Raw genomic sequence first — 22,670 nt, forward strand, 5'->3', positions numbered from 1 at the left:
GTTTTTTTCTTCTTCTGATTAACATCTTTCCTAGAAGATCTTGACATAAAGTGACAACATGCTATCTACATGCAGGACATATACATAGATCTGACAAATAAGAATGGCTCAACGATTGCCCCACCAGTTATAGTCCAAGTTTCCCTCTCCCCAGATGACCGCGGCGTTTACGAAGAAATGGGGAGGCTGAAACAGCTAGCTGAAATCATCACAGAATCAAGTTCAATGAACCTTGGCCTAGACCCATCGGTTTTTGGTAGAATCAAGGATCTCAAGCTGGTTCCGCGACTGCAAGCCCTCGTTCCATCATTTGCTCCTAGCTCATCTCCAACGCAAATATCATCCCCTTCCATGCCTCCATATTCACAGCCAATGTCATCCCCTTCCATGCCTCCATATTCACAGCCAAGTAGAACCAGTCTTTGTGCACATTGTTCATGCCCTGCTTGGATGAAACTAAATGCAACCAATTCGCATCGCATGTTAATGCGACTTCTTCCAATGACAATCTCTTTCAATTACCAACACAGCGTCATAGCAGGAATGGACCTGGGCACAAGCAATGGCAATGCAGTGGCAGCACCAACCTCCATTGCGCCATCATCCCAACCATAGTAAGGTAAAAATAAATATATTTGGGACTAATATATATCTTGCTAATAATAATATACTATAGAATACAGCACTGCAGTTCATCTCTTACCTTACCGCTGTTAGTTATAATAAAAAGAATAAACAATGCCTTTACCTAACCTTTTAAAATATTTTTTAAAAGAAAATGCATGATATAAACAAAGATGGTCTGAATTTTGTTTCTATGTTGAATTTTCTCCAGGTACTTGTACAGTCATGATATATACACTCATGAAGGTATACTGGTCTGAATTTTGTTTCTATGTTGAATTTTCTCCAGGTACTTGTACAGTCGAGCATGATTCAAGTTCCAATTGGAATTCTACAAAAGCAGGCCTCTCAGCCTCGGGCAGATCAGAATTTGCATGTTAAGACTATTTTGCAGCTTATATTACAGTGCAACACTTTGATAACATATCGCGAGTTGCACCAAGGTTGGGAATTTGGGATGTAGCAACTCTATGCTTAAACTAACGTCCTATTTTGTAAGAAATCTAGGCCAGGTTTAATTATAAACTTATACTCACATGAAATCTGGATAAATCCCAAGGTCCATGTATAGTAGAATTAGCAGGTTACAGCTACAAAAGTGGCTGGCCACCATATGTTCCTAAAGACATGTTCTTAGTTGTTTATCTGTTCAGTAACAATTTTTTCCCCAGGCAGCTCATGCATTTGCATACGCTAGGCATTGCTCTTATCTCCAAGAGCCCCTTGGATATTGATTTACTGGCCTGAATCTTGCTTATGAGTTGGATGTTCTGTAAATGCTCCTTGCATAAAGTTTTTCACTTGTTAACAAGAGAAAACCAAGAATTGTAAGTTTTGCAATTGTATTTTCTTGTGGCATGGCTGACTATCAGCTAAACGTGTATAACACCACCCCCCACCCCCACCCCGACACACACACACACACACACACACACACAGAGAGAGAAAATAACATTTTAGATCTTTCTCGTGTTTTGTATGTTTCTCTGTATGAATTCGTATTGAGAAGACATGCGTAAACCAAACTAAATGTACAAAAAATAAGTTAAGCAATTGAAAATCATGGTTTACAACTTACAACCAAGGAAAATAACACCAACCATCATATCACCTATTACCACTCTTACAGCTGCAGCTCTAAATGCAAAGCTGACGATTGAACTTTTGAAGTACAATTATATCCTTACTGATCAAACAAACTGGATACTTTCTTTTGTATGAGCTCCACAGTTAGCCGGGGAGACAGCCTCGGAAGTATTTCCTGCAATATGAGTAGTCACATTTACATCAGTTCATGTTATTCCAAACAATGAAGCCTAGAATAATAAACCACCAACAGGGTAACTCTCACAAATAATGCATCATCACAATGATTGAAATATCTATCAGATACCAATAAGGAATGGTCTTTAGGCGAGCTGGAAAGTAAGAGAGAATTCCTTGTTTTCACCATCGGATTACCTTTAAAAAATTGCTGACTTGTCTGGAGTGATCTTATTATAAGTTCACGTGCAGGTCAAGGCACAAATGTGTGGTAAACCTCTATCAAGTTTGTGCCAGCAAAACATATCGTGATATGTTAATAATTCTTCATCGAACAACGAAGCTCTGATTTTACTATTTGTGGTGATTATACCGACTATTGAACCAGCGAAGCATAACCTCTGTCTGCTTCCGTTCATCGAATTGAGACATTGATATAGCCACATGTTGTATACTGGTATCATAATTTGGCTCTGTGCAAGCTTACATTGCATAGCTGAAAGCATGGCAAAAAGGGTAAATTGCGAGCGGATCAATGGATACCTCGGTGCCGTCGGGGAGCACCTTGGCCAGCACCGGGATCTCGTACTGGTACAGCCGCTCCCACTCCAGGTTCGTCGTGATGTCCCTCTCCTGATCGAATTAGCCCAGTACCCCGAAGTAAGCATCCATCTCATCTCAGCACGACAAAGAGATTACGAAGGAGAGCGGCCCGGGTCACTTGCCTGGAGCTCGAGGGAGGCGAGGGAGTAGGGGGTGCCGGAGAGCAGCACGGCGGCGTGGAGCTTCTCCTTGAGGCCGTCGCAGAGGCAGCACCCGGGCTTGGTGTAGAGCACCAGCCTCCGCGGCGCCGCGGGCGAGCTCGACGCCTCCCCCGCCGTCGCGGCGCATAGGAGGCGGGACGCGGCCGCGGCAGGGTGGGCGCGCGGCGCCACGATGCGGACGGCCGCGGGACGCAGGAGCAGCGCAGATAGCGCCGCCGCCATGACTGTTATCGTTGGGCAGGCTCGGTCCGTCGCTGACTGACGACGACGAGGAGGAGGGGGCGCGGATGAGGCGCACGGCGGCACGGGCCGCGGCCGCAAGTGAGAAGACCGGTTAATGGCCCACGGGCCAAACGAGCTCCGGGTCATGATGGGCCAGAGGCCTTATCGAGCGACTTTTTGTGGTGGGCCAGAAGCGTCTCTGCTCCAGACGACGCCGTAGCCACCACTTTCTCTTCCGCTCGCCGCCGCTCCCCTCCGCGCGCCGCCGGTACGACCGCCCCTGCGGCGCCCCACCTCCCCTGTCGCGTCGCGTTCATCTCTCCTCGCCCGCCTAGGTTATTCCTCGGTCGAGCGGCCCCACCCCCACGTCGCTCCATCAACTGCTTCCCTCTCCCATCTGCTGGTTTCCCGGCATGCCTTAGCGCCACTCACTGGCCGCCGCCATCACTGCGGCGTCACGGGTGCAGATTTGGTTGCAATCTACCCATGCTTTCTGATATTTGATCTGGTAAGTTTCTGCTCGCGTTTTCCTGACTCGTACACACATGGATGAAATGGAGCTAGGAATAGTGTGGAGGGGGCTCCGATGCTGGGCTTTGGCAGCACGCTAATTTAGTCGATGTGGTGGATGGATTATGTTCCCTGGTTAGCTTTACTTCCTCTCTGTGTGCACGCAAATTTAGGTTGATAGGATGGGTGCAGTGAAGTGAAGAGCACGCTGTCTGCATTTCTTGGGTGGCATACATGCTCTTCTTTTGGATGATAATCAGAATTACCGTCCTGTTATTTTATAGTAGAACCCAAGAACTTTTGAACGCTTTAGTTGGTAACTTGGTATACAAATTCCAATCGGAACTGAGGACTTAAGATGGATCAGCTGCATGTAGTAGCTCCGAATTACCGTCCTGTTCTTTTATGGTAGAACCCGAGAACTATAGAATGCTTTAGTTGTTATATGGAGTTCAAATAGGAACTGAGGGCTTAAAGGTGGTTTGTAGTTTCCAATTTTTCTACTATGTTGTTTGTATAGAATCTGAGGTTCATACTTAGCAACCAGCTGATGGTGCTATTGTTGTAAGGATAACAATTTGATTTTATTTACTGAGTAGTCGGAGTGACAGTGTGGATGATATTGGGCTGCTCCCTCGTGAAGATAGGATTGACCTTTTGTGATTATTAAGCAGTTTGTGGTAAATAGTATAATTTTAGAATTTGACCTCAATATTACAAGCATTAGACCCAAATATTGTTGTGGTAAATCTATGGTTGTTTCATAATTTAGCGGTCTACTGTTTCTGAAGAGAAAAAAATTAATATTGAAGGGCATAGTGGTGTATCGCTCAGCCTAAAAAAAATGAAGTAGGGCATTGTCATCAGTTGCCAGATAATTTATATTATTGTCCACATAGTTAGAAACCTAATTATGTCTAAAGTTAGTTAGCTCAATATTTGCCCCAGTGAAAACCAGGAGCTCCCCATGTGGTGCCGCACAAGCAGTCGCTGCTCCACTATTGCTTGCTTCTCCTCTAGTGTGGCCTTTTTGTTATGGGTTAGTTTAGCAAATCTTTCTAATTCAATCTCCCATGCTTCAAACGATTTCCAACAGAACAGAACTGCCTGAGGAGAACCAGCAGAAAAATAAAAAGTGAAGTATCGTCACGTGGTCGTAAGAGAGACATGAAAGATACATTGGCAGAACAGCCTGAGAAGAAGCTTAGTCACAGAATTCGTCCAAAAAGAGCAAAAGGTATTGGCTAAATAGCAACGACACCCAGATAACAAAGCATCAATTTTACATGATATGAGCCTTTATCTCCTTTTCTGGCCTTTGTAGTTTCGGAAGTCAAAACTTTACTGGAAAAACCTGATCATGAGATAGATCGCATGAAGCTAAGTGTGATGCATCTCAGGTTGTTACATGACGCCAGAGAGCGTATTAAGGTGAGCTGGGTTGAGACACAGCTGGTGGTTCTGTTTATGAAAATCATTGTGCTGTTGTTTCATGATTTTGTTTTGGCTTTTCCTAGAGTAAGACAATTCCGTCAGGACCATCATCCTCTAATCAAAGGTGTGCTCTCTTTTTTCACTTCAAATATTCATGCATGGATATTTGCTCTATCTCGTGTATACCTGCCATTTCTTATTTTCTACCCAGATATTTTTACCTGAAGTGTAGTAAAAAATAACCAATCATTGACAATAATGCTACAGACTGATTTGCAAGCTTTTTATTTTATCATGGAGATACTTCCCTATTGCAAATAGATTATTTGAACTAGGCATTGCTGCGGCAGCTGTTTATTCTAGCATCTAAATTTGTCTTCTTATATTTGATGGGCTGATATACTCCTTCAATCACAGTTTGTACTGACATTTCCTATGTCATGTTCTTTGTCGATGCCTTTTCACAGCACCTCCCAGTTTGGAGATACCAACAGTTTTGATCATTTTGAAGAGAACTATGACAATGACAGAAGAGAGAACCACGTGCTAGAAAATGCAACCAAACTGAATTACCATTCCTACATGAACAAACAAGCACGGGCCAAATGGTCAAAATCTGACACTGACTTATTTTACCAGGTATTTAGATATCAACTACTCAGGCAACTACTTTCATGTTGAATATACCTTTTTCTTGTTGACGTTTTGGCTTGCCTATTGGAAACTTCAACCTTTTTATCTGTTCTGGTTCAGGCTCTTCAACAATTTGGTAGTGATTTTGCAATGATACAGCAGCTATTCCCTGATAAGTCCCGTGATCAGGTGCGGCAGAAGTTTAAAACCGAGGAGAAAAAACATCCAATGCAAGTCCACGATGCTATACTTCATCGCTCAAGAGGTTAGCAATTGCTTGGTATGGCCAAAATTTCTGAACTGTGATTTCTTTTTCCTTAACTTAATGCTTCTGGTTTACAACTGTACACAGATAATTTGTATTTAAAACAAGTAATCAAACAGCTCAACATTGAAGATCTGCAGAGGGACATCAACAGTACACATAAACAAGAGGTTGCATCAATTGAAGGAGACACTGGAAATGAGGTTCTTTCCTTTCTGAAACTAACACACAAACGCAGTGTTTAATACTGAATTTATCCCATTGACATTCTTTCTCTATTTTTCTGTTTAAAGCATGTGTTGCAGGACTTCATGGAGGAAGAGAATGATTCAAATTGGTCAGATAAAGAGCTGGGCATGCGCCAATCTGAGGTCAGAGAGGGGGAGCATGTTTCTGGGAATGCTGATGATGACCTGGATCTGGATGTTTTTGATTGGTACTAGGACGATAATCATGATGAAAATCAGGCAAAAACGATACGGGGTCTCGTTATTCTGCCAATGTGCTAAGGACATGTCCTGTCTCAGATATGTTTGCTCACGGGATTACCAAGTTACGGATGCAAATAGTACAGTTGTTAGCCCGAATAGAAGCTTATTTTGCTTTTGCCTTTACAATGTACTGAACAGAGTGTCGGGGTAGCATAGCAACACCATATTCGCTCTGTAATAGCCACAGAAACAGGCTGCCAACCATATTTTGCAGTCTGAAGGTGCTAAATTTGGAATCTGTTGGTAGCATATCAGCCATCAAATATGCAAGGTTTTTGCCAAACACATCTGTATGTGAGGCATATGCAGATACTTTACTTATCTGCAGCTATCTCATGCAGTCTGGGAGGAGTTCTACTGCTAACGAGGTCACAAAGTGTAGCCTTCTGCTAGCACATCATGTGTAAACATCTTGCATTGTGAGTGTGTTGTAAAGTACAGCTGAAAAATACACATTCTGTTGCTGCGTAAATCTGGCGTACTCTCCTACGCATCCCTCAGCGAAGAACTCGGCGCCGGGTAGGCTAAGAGAGTGAACCAAATGTTTCAGGCGGTTGCCAGAAGAAACATCAATGATCCATTAAAATGAAGATCAAGACGTCTGCTAACAGAGACTGGTGCCAGACCAGGTCGTCCATATTCAGTATGCGTGCTCCATGTCTGGAACATTAAAATCTTGATGCAGAGAAGAGAATATACTGTGTGAAGACGCGTTTTTCTGCGAAAACGGATAGATTACTGTGACGAGACGCTACGTACGTGATACCGACGCGTCCTCTTTATTTTCTCTGTAATGTTTTTCCTAATCCTCCTGTGATGCTAACGGAGCATCCACGCGTCATGCATAACAGTCTGTCATGCAATGTCTACCGATTCTGAAACACTGGTGGTGAGACCGACTGATGTTGACTGAGAAATGCACTCCTCAGCACCACGCTTTGATTGTGAAATAAAGGAAAGGGATCGGCGATGAAAGCTACTGAAAGGCCAACGTTTTATACACCTAGTCTACCATCTATGGTTGCTGGGGTTGCTGGCTAATGGCCATGGCATGATGCCATTGTGGGGCTCCTTTGTCTTATGCAGAAAATCGGCCGATTCTCGACGACAACTTGCAGATGAAAACCAGCACTGATTCTATTGTTATGAGAAATTCAGAAGATGTATGGAGTGAAGTGATCTTCGCCGTCCATGAATCTTCGACTAGAACTAGCGATCCTTCACCGTGTGAATATTGATTTGCGGCAATCGCCGACATTTGTTTCCATTCGGGATTTTGGATCGGCGTATGTGTTCCAAGAACGAAATAACAGCATATGCGGTCGGTCCAGGTATTCTTTTACGCTTGTGCTCACCTGTAAACCATGGTGGTTTCGTAATCCGTATCATCTTTTCACAGATTACATTGTGTAGATGGTGCACTATGGTGCCTGTGCTAGGAACTTAATTATGTGTTTTGGCGATTCAGTTAGAGCAACAGATGCAGATCTTACTTTCACTATCTCTCTTTGAGGTTACAGAATATATGCCTGCGCCTGTCCATCGGCTGTTAAGCACTAGTAACAACTTCCCCTGAGGAAGTGCGACCCCGTACTCGTAGTGGCTCTAGTGCTCTAACAAAGATGCAGGCAATGTACTAGTACTATTTTTACTTGTGAAGAGGCCCCTTTTTACTGGAATCTTTTGGTGCTACACTGAGGTCTCCTAAAGTGTTTGATTTGTGCTAATTTTTTCAACTCGGAAATGAATTCGTGGGAAGATAGCCACCAACCAGTGAGGATAGTCAAGGGGGGATTAGACATGAGTTAAATCTCCAGTGTGGTAATTCTATGGATACAGCAGCTCTCCTCCTCTCTTTTGTGACAGTTGTAAAGATGAACCGATCTTTATACATCTACGAAAAGGTAGTTGTTGAATATACGAATTGTTGTTCTGGATAGGCTGTAGATATTTTTTCCTCGTGTCAAAAGGGCCGGGTCAGCTTACTTTTATTTCTTTTCCTTCAAGCTATCCATGATATAGCTGTTCGTATCTTCGACTTCTGCAGCAACATAAAACACATGCATAATCCTCAAAGCTTGTTGCTAGCTTTGGGTTGATCACTGTTGTCGACCGATTGTTTCTCCTAGTCTAACATTCCCCAGATTCTGGTTTAGACTTGTGCCGTGAAGGAACCTTTTTCTTAGATCAGTGAGCGTACGTGTTTCTCTTGAGCAGAAAGTTGGTTTCACATACAGATAAGTTGAGTTGCCTAGAGATCAGCTTGCCAATTACCATGGCATGTTAAAAGGAACCTTTCACATGGCAATATCACTGAAGCCTAACCACTCCCATTGAGGTCTCCCGGCAGGCAGGTTACCATGACCCCCCTCCACACATGCACGGGCAGAAAACAAGATCCATCACCCAAAAGCATCACACACACGAATAATGTAACAATAAGTAATTCTGATCATCAGCAAGCAAGGAAGCTTCCGGCCCATGCTCAGTGTCCCCCGCTCCTAATGCACTCCAGCTCCTCGCCTCGAGGCAGGCTGTCCTGTCGTCGTGAGGTTAAACCCAAATCAAATCAATTGCCGCTGTCCATTTCGCCTGCTCCCTTTGACGATCCTTCCCTAGTAAAAGCGATGGCATCATCCATGAGTATCAGAGAATTTCTTGTGCGAGCTAGGCTGGCTGCGAAACCGCGTCGCCGTGCGTGGGGGCGCCACGTACGAGTACGTAGCGGCGGGCAGCTAAGCTTTTGTTCGTTGTGTTGTTCTTTATTAAGATGAGGCGTCTTGTTTGGTTTGGTTTGCTGACATCCGAGAGACCGGCTCTTCTTCCTCCTCCTCTTCTTCGGAGGGACAACTGTGTGAGGTGGACGGGTGTCGCGTTCTGCATCCAAGATAAGATCTGAAAGCAACGTGGTGGTGTATAGTAGCGGACGCTGTGGGGTGATCAAGTCGAGTGTGTGCGTGTGTGTGTCGACAGCAGGGTTTGATGCAGTACGTATGTCCGATTAGTAATTGATCTCCGTTTGGGTTTGATGCAGTACGTATGTCCGATTAGTAATTGATCTCCGTTTGAAAAATGGGGGCTAGGCTGGCTGTGCTGTTCTTCTGGTGGCCTGTCTTCACCCTTGGTCTCTTTTGACCGTCCTGGATTTCGGGGAAGATTTACTGGAGGGAGGAGACTGCCTGTCCCCTATCCTCAGCTGCCTGTCTTGCTGGAGTGGTAGTATCTGTGAGTGACGTGCTGGTGAATGGGATGTGCATTTACCGGCATTAATCTAGGCATCGGTCATGATCAGGCATTCAGGCTGTGGCGTGAGACCGTGAGCATGGTCGACCGGAGTTTTATTTACCTTTTTTCCTTTTGTACCGGGATCTTGAACGGGGTGGGTTTCTTAATTATCCTTGAAAAGGAAAGGTGTTTTGATATGATATGTCGAGGGAGAGGGAGGGCTGCTCGTCGGCAGGTGGGCTTTTTTGCACCAAGAGTGCAGTCTAGCTGCAAATGTTGCATCGACTCAGAAAAAAAAAAACTGCAAATGGTGCATGCACTGTTTTTGTAAATACCACTTTCTAGACAACGGAATAGATACACTTTTTTCTTTTCTTTTTTGTCATTCTATATAACTACTACTATAATTAAGAAAGGAGTATGGATGGCATACCGGACTGATCTGTACACTTTGACCGGCTAGCTATAGCCTATAGCTAGATCGATCCTGGCTTCCTGCACGTAATAAGTAGTGGCCGGCGCCGTCCTTGACCAACAGAACCCAGCCCTGGCCCCATCCCCATGGTTACTTATTAATCCCACACAACAATCACAGAACTACCCCCTCTGCATGCCATGTCGAAAACGCTCTTATATTACGGGACCAAGGAAGTACTTGTAACTAACCGATCACACGACACACGCACTACATATGCAATCGGCAACGAAGGTACATTATCCTCTCTTCTGGTCCCAAGCTAGCTAGGTAGGGTGTCTCCAACATTTGTCCAACCATAGTCGTCACTGGACTCATCATGGGAGAAACCATTCATATTGTTTCTCTGGCCTCACACGGAGACTAGCAGCAGACTAGCGTGCGTGGCCACCCGTCCCATACATGTTCCCGACACGAGATTCTGCGTCACGTACGGTGCGCGGTGCAGCATGCAGCAGCCTGTACCCACGACCCACCCGGGCTGCTCGGGTCCAAGGCCACGCCACTCCGCTCCACTCCGACCCAGGCCACACAAAGTCAAGACCGACCGGCCCGGCGGCCTCTCCTCTACTTTTCCATCTCTCTGGAGTATATGCGTTTTTCCTCACGAAAACCATGCACCCCCTGTCGCGTCGTCGTGCGCGGTTATAATTGGCCCGGTCGACCGAGAACTCAGGAACCTCGTTCCCCTCGTGCCGGAATTACACTGACAGCCTAGCACCGCCTCCCTCCGCACTTTTTGTGTACCGCCGTGTGAGTGTGAGTGTGAGTGTGAGCTACGTATAGACAGATTAATTTAGTTTGTTTTTTAAGGTTGATGATGCACGCACGAACGAACGCCATCTGGATCTTTCTTTCTTTGAGGTGAACGCCATCTGGGTCTGTGGAAAGATACTGGCTTTTCCGCACTTTTTTTCCTGAGAAGCAAAGGTTCCGTCTTTTCACCCGATCGATCTCGCTGGCTGACAGTGCAAGCGTAGACGCATGTGTTGTTAATCTGAGCTTCGCAATCATTTACGACCGGGTCTTTGCAACAGTACGTACATGTCTTGAGATGTACGCCGGGTAGCCTGTTACGGTACACTTGTTGGCCGTCTGTACCTGCACCTGGCATGCACGATCGAGCTTTCCCCATGGTACCATGATTAACATGGCAGATCTCGTGTTTGTACGGCATGCGCGTGTGGTTTATTCAATAACACGCGCTGGCTGGTGGAGGGGGGGACACCACAACCACATGCACTGTGCACACGGAGAATCCCAAGATGTGTCTACACGTACACGTAAGGTGGTCTCTCTCAGGACACAAGCGCCAGCCAGCTCTGACAAGGCCATGCATGCGCATAATCCGAAATCCTACACGCGCAGCAGGGAGATCAAAATATCCTCGATCCAACGGACCGATCGTACTCCACATCCTACGTCAGCGTCACCCATCGCTATCTACTACTCCCAAGCGAGAGCTATCGCATCAGACCGATCGGCATCATCACCGCATCAGCTCGACGCGTTTTTGCATTGCTGCCGGGCGGAGGCCAGTGCAGCTCCAGCTAGCAAGCCTGATCCCGATCCCATGGCAGCGACGTACCTACTCTACTGATGACCAAATCCACAAGACCGTACGTAGTACCACCGGACCGGCTGCCTGCCGGCTGTCCGTGCGCCCAAGTCGCCGTCGCCGTCGCCGTCGACTGCCCCCACCGTGCGCCGCGCGGCCCATGGAACGGAAGCTGCGCGCGAAGCCGCCTCCCTCCGAGGGCATAATAATAAGCACAAATTTCTTCTTCCCTAGCTGGAGTACTGCCCATGTTACTAGCCTACCTTGGCTGATGGATGGACCGACCGACCCGAGGGGGGCTGGCTGTGCCCGGGGCGTGGTTTCTCACTACTGTGCACGGCATGCCATGCCGGTTGGTACGTAGGCTGGCTAGTGCGTTGCACAAGATCGACCGGTCCATGCGCGTGGCTGCGCCTTTTTGCGCGGCTTTGCACCTCAAGTCGCGGCAGCCAGCGCGAGGCCTGTACGGCGAGCTCGGACCTTCGGGGTTGTGGTGCTGATTGGGAGTGTGGTGTGGTACTGCTGGTTTGCATGCATGTGCGTCGGCTGGATGTATGCGGAGTGGCTACATGTCGAGCTAGAATGGATTGGACGGTGTATCCGCGTGTCTCTGTGTGTGTATTACTCTGTAGCGGGTTCCTGTGTGAGGTCAACCGCTCGGCTGTTCACGGTGAGCGCAGACAGCTGCGTGCACGCACGAGGTTAAGTGAGACGTGTGCGTGGAGGGTGCATGAGTTTACGAGGTCTTTTTTTTCTCTGAACCACAATTTGCTAGGCCTTTATCGTTCAAAGGGGGTTTTTATAGGATTTCCGGCGATCCGCATTCAGTGGAAGGAGACGTTTCGTCGATGACGAGGTGCCTACGTTGACTTCGTAAATTTCAAGATGATATGCCGGCTCAGTCTTTCGGAGGTGCTCATAAGCGTAGGGTTTGCGTGTGTGCGTTCATAGGGGTGAGTGTATGCGCGTGTATATGAGCGCTTGCGTCTGTACTGTGTTAAAAAAAGGAGTGTTTTTATAGGATTTTTAGAGAATTTTTTCAATAATTTCGATTTTGTAGGACATGTTTGATTTGTATGATCAAAATCTATAAAGTTTTCCCTGTGCTCTACTTGGCATGCAATTTCAAAGCAAAAAAATTCTTCTCATATCTCTTAGCGGCTAGGGTAAACTCTTTCTTCCACGCTTTGCCGGTAAACCTATAGATTTGCCTCCCCTCTGTCTGCCGCTCAGGTGGCCGGTGCCTCCACTCCAGTTAGTAGTTTAGGGTAGGGTTTTTTAGTCCTTGCAGGTGCGGCGCTCAAGCGGATGGCGGCGCTTCTTCTTCGAGTTTGTCTACCAGGCTCCGATCCTCTTCGAATTCGTCCATCTAGACCTAGTCGACGAAGCTCTGACGTAGATTCCTTTCATCCCCTTGGGGCGGTCGGGTTAGGGTTTCTCATCATGTGGTGAAATTTGATGTCAGGTGCTTCATATCTATTCAAGGGTTCAACAACAGCGACTGCGGCTCCAGGGCGCTGGCCCTTAGGGCCACTTGCACGAAGACTTCCCGGCTGTCATCGATAAGGTCAAGCCGGCTCCGGTAGGGGAACGGCGCGTCGGCGGCTCGTTCTGACGACGGTAGTGGTCGTCCGGTGGTCTCAAAATCTCGATGTAATTTTTATTATGTTTGAGGTGCTTTGTATTTTTGGTGAACTTTGCTAATAGATCTGCGTCGTTTTTGCAGAAAAGCAAAATTTTCCTTGGGTCCAACCTATCAATATTTTTCATTTTGTTTCTATGACAAGCCAATCCCTTTCAAGGGATATGGGCGTTCACGTGGTGTAGACAATCACCTTCTATTTCACATTCATGTGCTTTGTTTCATGCACGATTGAATATTTCATGGCATGGGAGATTTGGAAAGAGCTGAATGCCAGAGTCTTCTGCAACCTCAACACCCAACGATGGTGATTGTGACGAAGATCAAGGAGGCCCGCCTTTTTACTTTGGCGGGGGCTAAGCACTTGATTATTGTAATAGTGCCACGAGAGTAATTGTTTCTTTCTATGATTGGTGGGTTTTTGTTAAACCTTCTTCCTTAATCAATGATATCGCAAGTTCTTTGCCTTGTTTCAAAGAAAACATGGCATGGCATCTAAATCATAAGTATTCATACTTATCTGTTGTTAGAATCATGTGAACCAAACGAGATGTAAATAAGATATATTGTCATATTACAACTTTACTATATTGTTATTGCAAAGAACTACCTGTGGTATACCACATTAACATGTTAGTTAATCAGGAGACCAGATCCAATCACCTTAATTCATGGTTGATTTACCATATGGCAGTTTTAATCAAAATTGGATTCGAAATGGATTAACTATATGTCTACACTTTGAGCTGAAGAAACTGAACGACTTAGTATAGCAAATTCAAATGAAAAGATAATTCCTAGGTTAACGAGAAGCTCAAGGAACTAAGACTTGAACATGTCCATTTGCATTGGTTGGAGCAATGACACCAACACATGAACCACGTGGTCTTCCCTAGTATGTGTTAGGGCCACATGTCCATCATGGTCCATCCTGATTGGCTCCATTGGTCTCAGCTTCCCTCACCCAAAGATGGTAACATTGTACACCCTCAAGTTTTTAGTGCCCAAAAAGTTCACGAGCTGGTCCATGGAGCCTTTTGCTAATGGCTTGAAGAAAACCGACACATCAAAGCATCTGAAGTATTTCCTTCATGTTGGCAACCACTACAATGAGGTTGATCTATGTAACGACCATCATGACAGACTAGCATGACACATTATAACCCATTGTGCCTACATTGGGCACTGTAGCAAGGGAGCTAAGTTGAATATACAAGAAAAAACTCAAGAAAGGTGAGAAGATTGTTTTGGATCACACATCATAGTCGCTTCATGACACCCTATCAACCATGTGTCTGGAGGTACATATTGCTGCCAAAGGTCGAGAACTCTTCCAACATTAGGTCATACTCCATTGTTTGGTGTATTACTTTGATATGAGCATGGAATTCGATGTTATGGAGTTCATCCTTGTGACAAATCAAGAGGACATCTTCGGAGCTCAAGACATCAATCATGTGTTGTGACGCCCCCGGACTGGCTATCGTGTATAAGGCCGCTACACCTAGCATGTGTTGTGACGCCCGCGGACTGGCTACCTGGTGAAGGAAATATGCCCTAGAGGCAATAATAAAGTTGTTATTTTATATTTCATTATTCATGATAAAGGTTTATTATTTATGCTAAGAATTGTATTGATCAGAAACTTAAATATATGTGTGAATACATAAACAAATATTGTGTCCCTAGTAAGCCTCTACTAGAGTAGCTCGTTGATCAAAGGTGGTTAAGGTTTCCTAACCATGGACATGAGTTATCATTTGATAACGGGATCACATCATTAGGAGAATGATGTGATGGACAAGACCCATCCGTTAGCTTAGCATAATGATCGTTCATTTTATTGCTATTGCTTTCTTCATGTCAAATACATATTCCTTCAACTATGAGATTATGCAACTCCCGGATGCCGGAGGAATGCCTTGTGTGCTATCAAACATCACAACATAACTGGGTGATTATAAAGATGCTCTACAGGTATCTCCGAAGGTGCTTATTGAGTTGGCATAGATCGAGATTAGGATTTGTCACTCCGAGTATCGGAGAGGTATCTCTGGGCCCTCTCGGTAATACACATCATAAACTTGCAAGCAAACGACTAAGGAGTTAGTCACGAGGTGATGTATTACGAAACGAGTAAAGAGACTTGCCAGTGACTAGATTTAACTAGGTATGAAGATACCGACGATCGAATCTCGGGAAAGTAGCATACGAATGGACAAAGGGAATTATGTATGTTGTCATAATGGTTCAATCGATAAAGATCTTCGTAGAATATGTAGGAGCCAATATGGGCATCCAGGTTCCGCTATTGGTTATTGACCGGAGAGGTGTCTCGGTCATGTCTACATAGTTCTTGAACCCGTAGGGTCTGCACGCTTAACGTTCGATGACGATACAGTATTATATGAGTTATGTGATTTGGTGACCAAATGTAATCGGATTCCGGATGAGATCACGGACATGATGAGGAGTCTCGAAATGGTCGAGAGGTAAATATTGATATATAGGGTACAGGCTTATCGGGGGGGGGGGGTACTCGAACACCAAAAGTGTTTCGGGGGGTACCGGGTACTTATCGAGTTGCCGAAAGGGGTTCCGGGCCCCCCCGGCAAAAGATATGGGCCAAGAGGGGAGACGCACCAGCCACGAGGGGCTGGTACGCCCCTCATATGGGCCGGCCTATGAGGAGAAGGAAAGAGTGGAATAGGATTCCCCTTCTCTCTCTCCCCCCTCCTCTTTCCTTCCCCCTCCGACAAACAAGGCAGGGGGCGCGACCAAGGGCAGGAGCCCAAGTAGGATTCAGACCTACTTGGGGTGCCCCTTGGCCTATCCCCTCTCCCTCCCACCTATATATATGAGGAGGGGCGCCTAGCACACCCCACACAATTGCCTAGCTGTGTGTGGCGCCCCTCTCCACCGTTTACACCCCCGGTCATATTTTCATAGTGCACAGGCGAAGCCCTGCGGAGATCACTTCACCATCACCGTCATCACGCTGTCGTGTTGACGGAACTCATCTACTACCTCGACGTCTTGCTGGATCAAGAAGGCGAGGGACGTCACCGAGCTGAAAGTGTGCAGAACACGGATGTGTCGTGCATTCGGTACTTGATCGGTTGAAGCGCGAAGAAGTTCAACTACATCAACCGTGTTGTGAAACGCTTCCGCTTACGGTCTACAAGGGTACGTAGACACACTCTCCCCCTCGTTGCTATGCATCTCCATGGATTGATCATTGCGTGTGCATAGAAATTTTTTTGTTTTCCATGCAACGATTACCAACACCTGGATCTAGACAGGCCCTAGAGATCAACACTAGTCTTTTCTACGCACTTTGTCCCCACTCGTGCACACCCTGGATCACTTTGAGATTCCTTGCAAATGGGATGCCAAAAAACAAGGAATTACTGATATGAGTAGTCTATCAATCCTATTAACCCGAATGTTATATGTACGTATGCACTTCTCTTCCAAAGGTTGGTCAACTCCAATGTTAAAGTTCTCTTACACTCCAACTCTCGAGGTTTGTGTTATTCTCAAACCAGCTCCATGTCTCAAGGTGAAGATGGCCAAGAAGGACATGTCAACCTGCTACACAGATGTACCAACGATGTCTCCCACGACACCTCCAACTTCTAGTGCTCCCACTTCCGTTTAGATGATCATTCCATGGCAGCTATCCTACATAGTGAATGTGCTTGGTCGAATTAAAAATAAATTGGACTTCTAAATGTTCACAAGCAAGCATTTGATAAATGGGCGGGGAAACTATTTCTACATACAAGAGGGTTGAGTCCACTCTGATTTTAGCTTCCATCATCATTGAAGGATCAAAAGATGCCCACAAATTTGGTTTAGAGGGGATGGTGCTGAATAGGTGGTTACTTTTTTCTTAGTTAATTGTATAGGCAATAGCAGAATACTAAGTTATGTATAAATGCACCTAAGTTATGCACCCTGATACGTCTTCAACGTATCTACTTTTCTAAACACTTTTTCCCTTGTTTTGGACTCTAACTTGCATGATTTGAATGAAACTAACCCGGACTGACGCTGTTTTCAGCAGAACTGCCATGGTGTTATTTTTGTGCAGAAACAAAAGTTCTTGGAATGACCTGAAAATCCACGGAGCTTACTTTTGGAAAATATAAAAAATACTGGCAAAAGAATCAAGGTCGGGGGGCCCACACCCTATCCATGAGGGTGGGGGGCGCGCCCCCTGCCTCGTGGGCTCCCTGGATGTCCACCAACCTTAACTCCAACTCTATATATTTGCTTTCGCAAAGAAAAAAAATCCGAGAGAAAGTTTCATCGCATTTTACGATACGGAGCCGTCGCCAAGCCCTAATCTCTCTCGGGAGGGCTGATCTGGAGTCCGTTCGGGGCTCCGAAGAGGGGGATTCATTGCTGTCGTCATCATCAACCATCCTCCATCACCAATTTCATGATGCTCACCGCCATGCGTGAGTAATTCCATCGTAGGCTTGTTGGACGGTGATGGGTTGGATGAGATTTACCATGTAATCAAGTTAGTTTTGTTAGGATTTGATCCCTAGTATCCACTATGTTCTGAGATTGATGTTGCTATGACTTTGCTATGCTTAATGCTTGTCACTAGGGCCCGAGTGCCATGATTTTAGATCTGAACCTATTATGTTTTCATGAATATATGTGAGTTCTTGATCCTATCTTGCAAGTCTATAGTCACCTATTATGTGTTATGATCCGACAACCCCGAAGTGACAATAATCGGGATACTTCTCGGTGATGACCGTAGTTTGAGGAGTTCATGTATTCACTATGTGTTAATGCTTTGGCCGGTACTCTATTAAAAGGAGGCCTTAATATCCCTTAGTTTTCACTAGGACCCCGCTGCCACGTGAGGGTAGGACAAAAGATGTCATGCAAGTTCTTTTCCATAAGCACGTATGACTATATTCGAAATACATGCCTACATTACATTGATGAATTGGAGCTAGTTTTGTGTCACCCTATGTTATAACTATTACATGAGGAATCGCATTCAATATAATTATCCATCACTAATCCAATACCTACGAGCTTTTCGCATATTGTGCTTTGCTTATTTACTTTTCTATTGCTACTATTACAATTACTACAAAACTGCTATCGTTACTTTTGCCGCTGTTACCATTACTATCATACTACTTTGCTACTAAATACTTTGCTGCAGATACTAAGTTATCTAGGTGTGGTTGAATTGACAACTCAACTGCTAATACTTGAGAATAATCTTTGGCTCCCCTTGTGTTGAATCAATAAATTTGGGTTGAATACTCTACCCTCGAAAACTGTTGCGATCCCCTATACTTGTGTGTTATCAAGACTATTTTCTGGCGCCGTTGCCGAGGAGCATAGCTCTATTCTTTGAGTCACTTGGGATTTATATCTGCTGATCACTATGAGGAACTTGAAAGACGAAAGACCTAAGATTTTCCCTCAACTACGAGGGGAGGTAAGTGTAGGATCGAAAGTATGTCTAGAGGGGGGGTGATTAGACTACTTGACCAAATAAAAATCTAGCCTTTTCCCAATTTTAGTTCTTGGCAGATTTTAGCAACTTAGCACAATTCAAGCAATCAACCTACACATGCAATTCTTAGAATATAGCAGCAGAATGTAAAACAATTGCATATGAAGGTAGAGCGGGGAGTTTGGGGAGGCAAACGCAATGTTGACACGGAGATTTTTTATCCGTGTTTCCAATAGGTGGTCCTATCGTACATCCATGTTGATGGAGACTTCAACCCACGAAGGGTAATGGTTGCACGAGTCCACGGAGGGCTCCATCCACGAATGGTCCATAAGAAGCAACCTTGTCTATCCCACCATGGTCGTCGCCCACGAAGGACTTGCCTCACTAGGGTAGATCTTCACGAAGTAGGCGATCTCCTTGCCCTTACAAACTCCTTGGTTCAACTCCACAATCTTGTCGGAGGCTCCCAAGTGACACCTAGACAATCTAGGAGACACCACTCTCCAAGAAGTAACAAATGGTGTGTTGATGATGAACTCCTTGCGCTTGTGCTTCAAATGATAGTCTCCCTGTCGGTGTCAAAACCGGCGGATCTCGGGTAGGGGGTCCCGAACTGTGCGTCCAGGCGGATGGTAACAGGAGACAAGGGACACGATGTTTTACCCAGGTTCGGGCCCTCTTGATGGAGGTAAAACCCTACGTCCTGCTTGATTGATATTGATGATGTGGGTATTACAAGAGTAGATCTACCACGAGATCAAGGAGGCTAAACCCTAAAAGCTAGCCTATGGTATGATTGTTGTTATTGTTGTTGTCCTACGGACTAAAACCATCCGGTTTATATAGACACCGGAGAGGGCTAGGGTTACACAGAGTCGGTTACAATGGTAGGAGATCTACATATCCGTATCGCCAAGCTTGCCTTCCACGCCAAGGAAAGTCCCATACGGACACGAGACGAAGTCTTCAATCTTGTATCTTCATAGTCTTAGAGTCCGGCCGATGATGATAGTTCGGCTATCCGGACACCCCCTAGTCCAGGACTCCCCCCGTAGCCCCTGAACCAGGCTTCAATGACGACGAGTCCGGCGCGCATATTGTCTTTGGCATTGCAAGGCGGGTTCCTTCTCCGAATAATTTGTAGAAGATTGTGAACACTAGGATAGTGTCCGGCTCTGCAAAATAAATTCCACATTCCACCATAGAGAGAATAATATTTACACAAGTTCAACCTGCTGACGTATTTCATGGCATGACGTCACACCACAACCAAGCCTTTACTTGAATCGTTTTTATTATACCGCCTCAGCGCATTTAGCGAAGCGGTTTCCTTGGCACGTCTTGTCGAAGCAGAGATCGTGCTCCCCTTATTCCGGGATTCTCATCAATACGGGCGTGGGTAATTCAACCGCGCCATTGATTGCGGCACTTGGGAGAAAAGCGAGTTTTACCAGGCCGGTGGGGACGCATAGTTTCGTCTGCCCATATATAAGGGGATAAGGATCCACCTTTTTACCTGCGCCTTCTTCCTCCTTTGCTTATCCATCTCCGTGCACTCGAGCTCCAGCGCGCAAGTCCGCACATCTCGCCTCGACCTCCTCCAGCCATGTCCGGAGCGGGAGGCAAATGGATGGCCTCATCCGTTACGGAGGGGCACATCGAGAGGCTGCGCGGCGCCAGATACCTGTCCAGCAACATCGTGCACCGGCTCCCCAACAAGGGGCAGCTCATCCCCACCCCCAGGCCCCATGAGAGGGTGGTATTCCTTACCCATTTCCTCCGCGGACTGGGCTTCCCACTTCACCCCTTTGTCCGGGGGCTCATGTTCTACTACGGCCTGGATTTCCATGATCTGGCCCCGAATTTCATCCTCAACATTTCGGCGTTTATCATCGTGTGCGAGGCCTTCCTCTGCATCCAGCCCCACTTCGGCTTGTGGCTCAAGATCTTCAATGTCAAGCCGAAGGTCGTGAAGGGGAACCAAGCGGAATGTGGAGGCGCCATGGTGGGCAAGATACCCAACATTACTTGGCTCGAGGGCGCCTTCGTGGAAACCATCAAGGGGTGGCAATCGGGGTGGTTCTACATCACCGAGCCGTGTGACCCTAAATGGGCAGCGGCCCCCGAATTCAGATCTGGCATCCCCACACGGCTCACCTCTTGGAAGGAGAGTGGCCTGACTTGGGGCAATTCGGAGGAGCTGAACGGACTCCAAGCCTGTATCCAGAAGCTGGTGGACAAGAAGCTCAAGCTTGTCAACGTCGTCCAGGTCATGCTCATCCGCCGGATCCTCCCGTGCCAACAACGGGCCTTTAAACTGTGGGAGTTTGATCCGGCTCAGCACCGAACCTTGAGCGGGCTCTTCGACACTAGGTACGAAGATGCCTGGAAGGTGCTTTTTAAGGGCGCCGAGGCCCCCGCATCCGCTACCGAAGATCGCGGATTCTGCTCGCAGCGTCAGGCTGACGAGGTAAATGATCTTACCCTTTACGGGACACTTGTTTTCCATAGTTTGACTCTATGCGGGATCTAAACTCCCTTTCCTTTGACAGGACTGGCTGAAGAAGGCCGAGCAGACTAACTGTCCGGCCCCCTTGCCAGAAGACCCAGTGGATGCCCATCTGGCGGGGCTGCTGGTTCCGGCACCCCATGTGGTGCCGGAGAAGAAGGCCAAGAAGGAGGCCACGGGTACTCGAAAGAGTTCCCGTTTTCAGGTGTCCGATGACTCCGAGGCGGACTCCTCCCCCGAGGACGAGGAGAAGAAGAAAAGGGCCTCTCCCCAGCGGGGGGAGGGAAGAAAAGGAGGGCCTCCCCAACGAGGGAGGCCGAAGGGTCCAAGAAGGGAAGAACTCTTCCCCCGGACTGTTCCGCCAACGCCGGTGACGACGACGAGGATTGGCCTCCGAGGGCCAAGCCCCTAGCGAGATCGTAAGTATCCGGACTCCCGAATGACTTCATGATTTTTCTTTTTGCCACTTGGTGTCTTTCTAACGCCGCATACAACCCTGCAGTCCGCCCAAGGACGATCTTCCCGCTTCGTCGAGCGGGTCCTTGGGTTCGTCGGATGTGAACAGCACTTCACTTCCAACCGCCTCTTCTCCCCGCGATGCTGACGACGTCGAGGTGGGATCCCAGAGAGGGACCCATCCGGAGGAGGAGGACCCGGAGGTAGCACAGGGCGACCTCCCGGACTTCGTGCCAGACTCTGCACCAGAACCTGCAGTGGTTCCAGAGTTCGGCGGGCGGCCCCTTCGCAAGAAGGGCAAGACCGTGGCGCCGGCGGCCTCCGTCCAACCGAAGGTGCCGGATAACTTGCTGGAGGCGCTCAACAGCGCTTCCATCAAGGAGGAACACCGCACTGTCATGAGTGCGGTGATTCAGAAGGTCCAGCTCGCCAAAAGCGGTCTGACCGAAGCCTGCAGCAGCCTTCTATCAGGCTTTGAGGTAAAAACATTAATATATGTAAAATAGTACCACATAGACAGTAGCCCCTGATGCTCGATTCGGTGTTCGGAAAGAAAAGCCAGACTGAGGATCTAAAAAGATATACGCAGGAGTCATAAAAAATATGTCGATATAGGATTGCAGGCTACCCTGCTGACCTCTGCCGCACTGACTGCGGAGGTCAATGCTTTGAAGCAAAACCTCGAGCGGTCCGAGAACGAGCTCGGCCGTGCCAAGAAGCAACTCGAGGACAAAGAAGGTGAGTAGCACCTTATTAAAGTTGTACCTTACAGAAAAGGATTTGGTTGCAAAAAGAATGACAAGCATAACATGGGTATTGCAGGGGCCACAAATGAGGTGGCGACCCTGAAGGAGGCAGTGTCCGTGGCCGATCGTAATGCAGTCGCGGAGCGCGCCGAGCGAGAGAAGCAGGAGGCGCGGGTGGCGGAGGTACGGCAAGAGCTCCAGGCTCTCATGAAAAAACATGAGAGTTTGGAGCGTGACTCAAAGACTCGAGAGTCCGAGCTTGCATCGGCTCTTGAGAGTGCCAAAGCCGCTAGGCCGAAGCCTACAAGGCCCTCTGGGAAATCGAGGCGTTGAAGAAAATAGCGTCGGGTAAG

At 46.9% G+C, this 22,670-nt stretch overlaps 1 protein-coding gene and 2 pseudogenes across 2 annotated transcripts; 2 read left to right on the forward strand and 1 right to left on the reverse strand.

The window, feature by feature from the left end:
• The window catches only part of LOC119324233, a 2,144-nt pseudogene extending 1,529 nt beyond the window's left edge, over nt 1-615 (forward strand).
• A 1,025-nt stretch (nt 616-1,640) lies between these two features.
• Nucleotides 1,641-3,020, reverse strand: LOC119324235 (annotated as a pseudogene).
• A 48-nt stretch (nt 3,021-3,068) lies between these two features.
• Nucleotides 3,069-6,489, forward strand: LOC119324234 (transcription factor TFIIIB component B''-like). 2 transcript variants are annotated; one of them, XM_037597999.1, is made up of 8 exons: nt 3,069-3,381; nt 4,480-4,620; nt 4,708-4,814; nt 4,901-4,941; nt 5,285-5,456; nt 5,571-5,715; nt 5,803-5,918; nt 6,009-6,489. In XM_037597999.1, the coding sequence occupies exons 2-8, from the start codon at nt 4,551-4,553 to the stop codon at nt 6,156-6,158; spliced, it is 801 nt and encodes a 266-aa protein (XP_037453896.1). In that variant the 5' UTR covers nt 3,069-3,381; nt 4,480-4,550; the 3' UTR covers nt 6,159-6,489. The 2 variants fall into 2 exon arrangements, with proteins under 2 accessions (XP_037453896.1, XP_037453897.1); XM_037598000.1 differs by having other exon boundaries at nt 4,485-4,620.
• The last annotated feature ends 16,181 nt before the right edge of the window (nt 6,490-22,670 follow it).

The sequence above is a fragment of the Triticum dicoccoides genome, chromosome 6B (genome assembly GCF_002162155.2).
Source record: "Triticum dicoccoides isolate Atlit2015 ecotype Zavitan chromosome 6B, WEW_v2.0, whole genome shotgun sequence".
NCBI classification, from domain to species: domain Eukaryota; kingdom Viridiplantae; phylum Streptophyta; class Magnoliopsida; order Poales; family Poaceae; genus Triticum; species Triticum dicoccoides.